The sequence below is a fragment of the Thunnus thynnus genome, chromosome 10, assembly GCF_963924715.1.
Source record: "Thunnus thynnus chromosome 10, fThuThy2.1, whole genome shotgun sequence".
NCBI lineage: Eukaryota > Metazoa > Chordata > Actinopteri > Scombriformes > Scombridae > Thunnus > Thunnus thynnus.
Genome location: NC_089526.1, coordinates 5,710,606 through 5,718,750, shown reverse-complemented (window position 1 = coordinate 5,718,750; position 8,145 = coordinate 5,710,606). Strand labels below are relative to the sequence as shown.

The 8,145-nt window shown below is 36.8% G+C and overlaps 1 protein-coding gene across 5 annotated transcripts; it reads right to left on the bottom strand.

The window, feature by feature from the left end:
* Positions 1–127: 127 nt before the first annotated feature.
* Positions 128–8,145, bottom strand: LOC137190882 (uncharacterized). Of its 5 annotated transcripts, none has more exons than XM_067600599.1 (8): positions 8,039–8,145; positions 7,206–7,252; positions 5,721–5,767; positions 4,279–4,346; positions 3,283–3,580; positions 2,472–2,626; positions 1,227–1,506; positions 128–1,051 (listed from the first exon to the last, which is right to left on the bottom strand). In XM_067600599.1, the coding sequence occupies exons 4-8, from the start codon at positions 4,340–4,342 to the stop codon at positions 901–903; spliced, it is 948 nt and encodes a 315-aa protein (XP_067456700.1). In that variant the 5' UTR covers positions 4,343–4,346; positions 5,721–5,767; positions 7,206–7,252; positions 8,039–8,145; the 3' UTR covers positions 128–900. The 5 variants fall into 5 exon arrangements, with proteins under 5 accessions (XP_067456700.1, XP_067456701.1, XP_067456698.1 ...); XM_067600600.1 differs by lacking the exons at positions 7,206–7,252; positions 8,039–8,145 and adding exons at positions 6,073–6,157; positions 6,554–6,663; XM_067600597.1 differs by lacking the exons at positions 7,206–7,252; positions 8,039–8,145 and adding an exon at positions 6,554–6,664.

Sequence of the window (8,145 nt, the reverse complement as noted above, 5' to 3'; positions counted from 1 at the left end):
ACAGAGCCCTTTAGCCTGTTTTGTTTATTGTTTTGGTTTTACACATTTGTATGGTTTAGTCTCACTACTCAAAAGGCTCTGATAAACCCACAGCACACTTCAGAGAGAAAAGACAGGACCACACTGATTGATATGCAGCCTTTAATAATTCAAGCAGACTAATGTTTCAGCACTACTGGGTTTTCATCAGAATCAAAGAGGACAAAGGCATAAGGCAAACACACATATACAGTCTCCTTAGGATAGGTGTACAGTTGTTATTGGGTAGAAGGCTGTACAGAAATTCAAACATATTGGATAATAGATTAAAATGTGGGAATTGCCAGAACCAATGTCCAGGTGCCAAACCCATACATTAAAAACAGAAAAACAAGAATTATGTGAAATCAATAGCAAAAGGTTCATGTTTTGCAGCAGACATAATATCATGAATTGGAGGAAGTATGACAAATTCAGCTCTTCATATAGTATCTAGTAGCTATAGAACAAATGTGTTTTTTCAGGAGTCATGGACACCAAACTAGAGCTAAAAAGAGACTGAATATTGGATTCACATTCATCCTGCAGGCAGATACATGACTCCAAATGAATGCTAATGTTTTTTTGTTGACAGGATGTGTAAATGGGCAACTGTTTGCTAACATATTAGCCACAACAATTTTATTCAGCTAGATGATGTTGTCAGGTCTGTTTGTCAGGATGTTTTGGAATTATTCTGCCCCCTAGTGGTCAAACTTTATTAATGCAGCTTTAATGTGATCTAATCATATGTTGTCTCTAATGATGTCAATGTCATAAGTGAAGCTTAAGCTATGATTGCAACCAGAATCTATAAAAGACCATCAGCTAAATAACAGCTATGTAAATTGTCATTGTTACACATTTTGAACCTCATGAGATCTAATCCAGTCTAGAGTCATACACCTCCACCTCACACAGGGTCAGGTACTCTTTCCTTCCAGGAATGACTATGTTAACATAGCGGCCGCCCATCCCATTACACTGGAACGTTTGGGTAGAACCTTCAGGGATGTGTGTGATCACAGCACACCTAGGAGAAAAAGAAATTATTTTCTTAACTTATTGAATGATCAATACATGGATACTCATATTTGCTTTTAAAGGTTAATATAAATATAAGTTACTGCTAACAAACCTAATGACAAATATCCATTATGACAAAATGTTAGTCATAGTAGTATTTTATTTAATGGACTGTAAACTACCTGGGATTGTTGTTGCCATTGTTTGCAGTAGAATCTCCAATGCGGATCTCAGCTCCATTGAGTCGTTGTGCTTGTGTATGTCTGTTGGTTATCTTAACAGAAAACACTTTATGGGTTTTCTGTAGGTCCAGACGCCACCAGGGACCGAAGTTGTAGTTTGTGTGAGAGCAAGAAGCCTCATCCCAATTGCTGGCACGATTCCCATCTATAGCATTATATGCTATGCCAGATGGATACAGTGATGACTGTGTGGCTTTTCCTTGGAGTGCCAGGTTCTCTCCTGTACAAAAGGACACAGTTGCAAACATCACCACTGATACCTAGTTTTCCTTGCTATCTGCAGAATAAGGTGTTTGTCAATTTGTGGATGTTTGAACCTAAAAGTCACAATTATTTGCACATTGTTGTCCTTTCCAGTAGTGAGAAGTAACTGCAATGAAAGATGGAGAGTTTATGTATAGTTGTGCGTATGCTTGTTGTAAATCTTGAAGGATGCACCAGCGTTTGGCAGTACAAAATGTGCCAGATTTCATGTTGTGTATTTAGGGGTGGCTGTGTCTCAGAGGTAGAGTGGGTCATCCACTAATCAGAAGATCAGTGGTTTGATCCCCAGCTCTTCCAGTCCACATGTCAACATGTCCTTGGGCAAGATACTGAACCCCAAATTGCTCCCGAAAGCCATGCCATTGATGTGAGAGTGTGTGTGAATGCATTAGATACTCCTCCTGATGAGCACATTGGCACCTTGCATGGTAAACCTGCCATCAGTGTATGACTATGTCTGTGAATGGGTGAATGTTGGCATGCAGTGTTAAAATGTGTTTTCTCGGTTGTGCCCACATTATGATCACATTTCAATATGCAAATTAGCTAGGCGCATCTGGCAGACTTGTCAACAATCATCTGCATCCCAGGTAAAGCAAACTGTGACCATGAACAGATGCCTTTCTTTTCTAAATCACAACCTCCAAATGTTATCTTGCTGATCCGATCACATTCCAATCACAATGCGTTGAGAGAACACAATGAGAACACATTTTAAAACCAGGTGTAAATGCAAAGACTGATTGATTGGATTTCAGTATCCAGATTATGTATCCAGATAGGGAACACATGTTAATACCAGGTGTAAATGGGGCCTCAAATGGAGAGTTGTGCTGTGACCACAGCTGTAAAGAAAATGAGGCGCCAGCATCACCTAGCAAATTAAATTTGTGTGGCTTCAGTCACATATTCAATTCTCACCAGTTGGGGCACGGTACCCGTAGACTTCCACTTCACAGAGTGTGAGCATCCTTCCTTGACCAGGTAAAACCACAGTCACATAACGTCCCTCCACGTGTTTTGTAACAGTTACTGTATAAGACCTGCCTGCTGGGATACTAGGAATTACACCAACCCTAAAAGAGAGAGAGAGGAAACCATTTTATAACTAAAGTACTTTAAAGGTTATTTTATGTATTTAAAAAAACTTCTATTACTTTTATAAGATTATTAATATATTTTTATTACATATTAAATATAGTTCATGTGTCTTAGAATTTCTGCTGCCTGCATTACTAAGCAACATGTTGTCCAGCTAAACAACAAACAGCTGATGGCAGAAAAGGGTTTCACAGGTACGGTGGGGGATTACATGACCTGAAATAAGGACTACTAAAAAGGTGTGATGTCATTTGAAATGAAAATAGAGAACACTCTTACGGTTTAAGTTAATATTATTATTATTTTTTTTTTTTGCCTTACAATTAAAGTAAGATGTTACCTCTATACTGTGTTAAAGGGCTAGTACACTCAATTATTTGCTATATTGTGGTCTCACAATATTTAGCTATATCTGGGAGGTATACATTTGCTAGAGTGAACCAATATAAATAACATTAAGTTAATCAGAGTTACCATATCAAAGTTAATTGGGATGAAGAACTCAGGGCCCCATCTACATATATAGAGGGTAGATGGGCTACATCAGGATCTGTGTGGTTTACAACATCTGCTCAACACTTTCCAGGGAGAAGTCCTGAATCTAATGAGTAATTACTGGATGTTCACTTACACTCTGTTTGCAGCACCATTGTCTTGTAAAGAGTTGCCGATGTGAATCACTGCCCCATTGATCCTGTCTGCACAGCAGTCTCCTCTGTTGATTATGATGACAGAGGTGACCATGTAGGACTCCATCAGGTCCACCCTCCACCAGGGGTTGGTCTGTGCTGTAGTGTGGCTGCATGAACCGGCCATGTAATCAGATTCACGGTTTCCATCAATGGCATTGGAAGTAGCTCCAAAAACATACCAAGGCGATCCCTGGATGCGGTATGACAGAGTTGCTTTTCCACGCAAGGCCACATTTTCTGTGAAAGAAATACACACATTTTTTCCCAAAGTTTAATGTTGTTTATCCCTGTGGAGGAATTTATATCACACCTGAGAACCTCTGCTTACCCATCCTGTGATCTGCATTAGTGTGATTTGAATGCTTTGTTTTCAGCCATGTTAGCAGAGTGGCCATAGGGACATTTGGTCCACCACTTTGGTCCAGACTGATGCTGTAATTCTGCTGTTTACCTTGCAATCGTTGTGCGAAAAATAAAATTTTGCAGGCAGTGGTGACAAGTTGTGAACACAACAATGACTTATCATCACCTTTCAGTTGATATGGAGAACATTTAGCAAACAGTTGCTTTTTTCCACATCCAACAGTTACGGAACTACATTATCATTTATTTGGAGTCTTGTTGCTGTTCACCTGGTGTAAGGCCAATATTTCCGCTTTTACCTTTGTTATATCTGGCGCTTTAGCTGCTAAATGCTCCACTTTATTCACCAGCAAGTCACCAACTTTTTTTTTAGTTTGTAGTTGAAACTTTAGACCAGTGATCACAGTGATATTAAAAAAAATTGAATAAATCTACTTAACACATCCAATCTTTAATATCACTCCACCATCTTTTTATTATATATACAACTAATTATCCTTTTTTTAAATTATTATTATACTTGTTAATGTCTTATAACACAGATATCACAGACATAGCCAGATCATACTTACGATAGGTGGAAGCTGAACACGTCCCCAGGAAGAGCAGCAACAGCAGAGCTGAACCGTGTTTCATTGTTCTGGTTGAGACAGATTACAGAGTAAATAACAGAATTACACTGAAGAAATTTACATTATATCATTATGAAGTTTATCCCTGACCAACAATCTAATGCTTTGTTCCAGAACTTGGATATTCAAAGGGCATAAAAATGAAGTTACTTTTCTAAAATGAATGACTGATAGATATTAAGTAATTATATTAACCGACAATCCACACTAAAATGAAATAACCCTCCAAATTGCATATTTGAGAGCATGGCTATTCAGCTACAACCACATACCTTGACATGCAAAATAAACTCTTCTTTCGACTGAACACTAAAAACATTCACAGATCTAAAAGTGTAGGTTCACATCAGAAAGTATTAATACATGTATCAAATACATGACTTACACACTCTTATCTATGTGCACGACATACACAATATAGTCTACAAAGCTGACATGTTGACACTAGGGGTGCAACGGATCACAAAACTCACGGTTCGGATCGTATCACGGATTTGAGTCAAACAAATAAAACTCTGTTTTCCATTTATTCTGTAACACACTTACAGCAAGAAACAGCAAGGAACTTTTGCCCATGGTCTTAAATGAAAACAACATTTAAGATGTCCAATGTTTAAACAAAATAAAATAAAATATATGAAATATTCAATGCTCAATTATTGCAATATGAGGCAAGATACCTTCCTAATCAGCTGCAGCACATCAAACAGCGTGTAAACATACCTACAGATGTCACTTCAGACCCGTTAGATGCTGGTTTGGTCGTTACCCTACAAAATCCCTGTTAGCGACACGCTGTCTGCCCATGACTTGTGCTTACAGCAGTTTGTTGACTTTGTCTTGGATGAGACATTAAAGTTTGCAATTAATCCACAGTTCATATACCTGCTGAACCGTGGTGGGCGATCCGTACGGATCACGAATCAACTACAATCATTTACACCACTAGTTAATTAACACTTGTCAGGGACAAAAATATTTTAGCCTTAAACTTATTGGCATAAACTGTCACTCAGTTTGGTGTTTAAGAATAAGTTCTGAAGTTCTTGTATTTAACATTAACTGATGTCAACTGCCGATGACTATATGAAAAATGCATTTGTCTTGTTATGTAATGTATATTTTCTTTAACAGCATTAAATAAAACCTAATGTGATGTAAGGTAAAGGTCTTTACTTGTATGTTAACAAAAAAAACTTTACTCTGGAATTCTTTCACATAAACCGCTTGTTCTTCTAATAGTGTGTAATGCGACAGTAAATCAGATGCATGCATACTGGAGTTAATAATCATATATCATTCTCAAATTAAAAATTACATTATGCTGAAATCACAATAGGCAGGATCTGATTTCCAGATATTTCCATGATATTTATACTCACTCTTGGCCTCTGTGGAGGATGTCAAGCCAGTCAATGATGGCATATTTCTTAAAACGAGGATAACAAAAATAAAACAATGACTAACTATCCATTCAAATTTATTAACTCTGTATAAGAAAAGCAGAGGTGTGTGGCATTGCTAACTACCAGCTGCTAACATATTGAATGTGCATGTGCTAACCAAACTAAAGCATAGACTGTATGAGCTAAAGATAACTTAGATGATTTGGCCGTGATAGTTATGTATAATTTCAATAATAATGAAAATTATGTTACTTGTATTTTTAGAGATATAGTATGTCAAGATGTGTGACTTTTTAAATGTGACTACGTGGTTAATTGTTGGATTCACCTTATTGTAACAAGCCTTCAGTCGTAGTATTTGGAAAGCAATCAAAAGTTCTTCTTTCGACTGAACACTAAAAACATTCACAGATCTAAAAGTGTAGGTTCACATCAGAAAGTATTAATACATGTATCAAATACATGACTTACACACTCTTATCTATGTGCACGACATACACAATATAGTCTACAAAGCTGACATGTTGACACTAGGGGTGCAACGGATCACAAAACTCACGGTTCGGATCGTATCACGGATTTGAGTCAAACAAATAAAACTCTGTTTTCCATTTATTCTGTAACACACTTACAGCAAGAAACAGCAAGGAACTTTTGCCCATGGTCTTAAATGAAAACAACATTTAAGATGTCCAATGTTTAAACAAAATAAAATAAATTATATGAAATATTCAATGCTCAATTATTGCAATATGAGGCAAGATACCTTCCTAATCAGCTGCAGCACATCAAACAGCGTGTAAACATACCTACAGATGTCACTTCAGACCCGTTAGATGCTGGTTTGATCGTTACCCTTCAAAATCCCTGTTAGCGACATGCTGTCTGCCCATGACTTGTGCTTACAGTAGTTTGTTGACTTTGTCTTGGATGAGACATTAAAGTTTGCAATTAATCCACAGTTCATATACCTGCTGAACCGTGGTGGGCGATCCGTACGGATCATGAATCAAATACAATCATTTACACCACGAGTTAATTAACACTTGTCAGGGACAAAAATATTTTAGCCTTAAACTTATTGGCATAAACTGTCACTCAGTTTGGTGTTTAAGAATAAGTTCTGAAGTTCTTGTATTTAACATTAACTGATGTCAACTGCCGATGACTATATGAAAAATGCATTTGTCTTGTTATGTAATGTATATTTTCTTTAACAGTATTAAATAAAACCTAATGTGATGTAAGGTAAAGGTCTTTACTTGTATGTTAACAAAAAAACTTTACTCTGGAATTCTTAAACCACTTGTTCTTCTAATAGTGTGTAATGCGACAGTAAATCAGAGGCATGCATACTGGAGTTAATAATCATATATCATTCTCAAATTAAAAATTACATTATGCTGAAATCACAATAGGCAGGATCTGATTTCCAGATATTTCCATGATATTTATACTCACTCTTGGCCTCTGTTGAGGATGTCAAGCCAGTCAATGATGGCATATTTCTTAAAACGAGGATAACAAAAATAAAACAATGACTAACTATCCATTCAAATATATTAACTCTGTATGAGAAAAGCAGAGGTGTGTGGCATTGCTAACTACCAGCTGCTAACATATTGAATGTGCATGTGCTAACCAAACTAAAGCATAGACTGTATGAGCTAAAGATAACTTAGATGATTTGGCCGTGATAGTTATGTATAATTTCAATAATAATGAAAATTATGTTACTTGTATTTTTAGAGATATAGTATGTCAAGATGTGTGACTTTTTAAATGTGACTACGTGGTTAATTGTTGGATTCACCTTATTGTAACAAGCCTTCAGTCGTAGTATTTGGAAAGCAATCAAAAGTTCTTCTTTCGACTGAACACTAAAAACATTCACAGATCTAAAAGTGTAGGTTCACATCAGAAAGTATTAATACATGTATCAAATACATGACTTACACACTCTTATCTATGTGCACGACATACACAATATAGTCTACAAAGCTGACATGTTGACACTAGGGGTGCAACGGATCACAAAACTCACGGTTCGGATCGTATCACGGATTTGAGTCAAACAAATAAAACTCTGTTTTCCATTTATTCTGTAACACACTTACAGCAAGAAACAGCAAGGAACTTTTGCCCATGGTCTTAAATGAAAACAACATTTAAGATGTCCAATGTTTAAACAAAATAAAATAAAATATATGAAATATTCAATGCTCAATTATTGCAATATGAGGCAAGATACCTTCCTAATCAGCTGCAGCACATCAAACAGCGTGTAAACATACCTACAGATGTCACTTCAGACCCGTTAGATGCTGGTTTGATCGTTACCCTTCAAAATCCCTGTTAGCGACATGCTGTCTGCCCATGACTTGTGCTTACAGTAGTTTGT

Bases quoted from the DNA above. Each gene is read 5' to 3' on its own strand.
- LOC137190882 (XM_067600599.1), bottom strand. From the start codon at position 4,342: ATGAAACACGGTTCAGCTCTGCTGTTGCTGCTCTTCCTGGGGACGTGT. The intron at 3,581-4,278 runs GTAAGTATGATC...TTTCTTTCACAG, and splicing joins GTGTTCAGCTTCCACCTATC to AAAATGTGGCCTTGCGTGGA. The intron at 1,052-1,226 runs GTAGTTTACAGT...TTTTTCTCCTAG, and splicing joins AATGGCAACAACAATCCCAG to GTGTGCTGTGATCACACACA.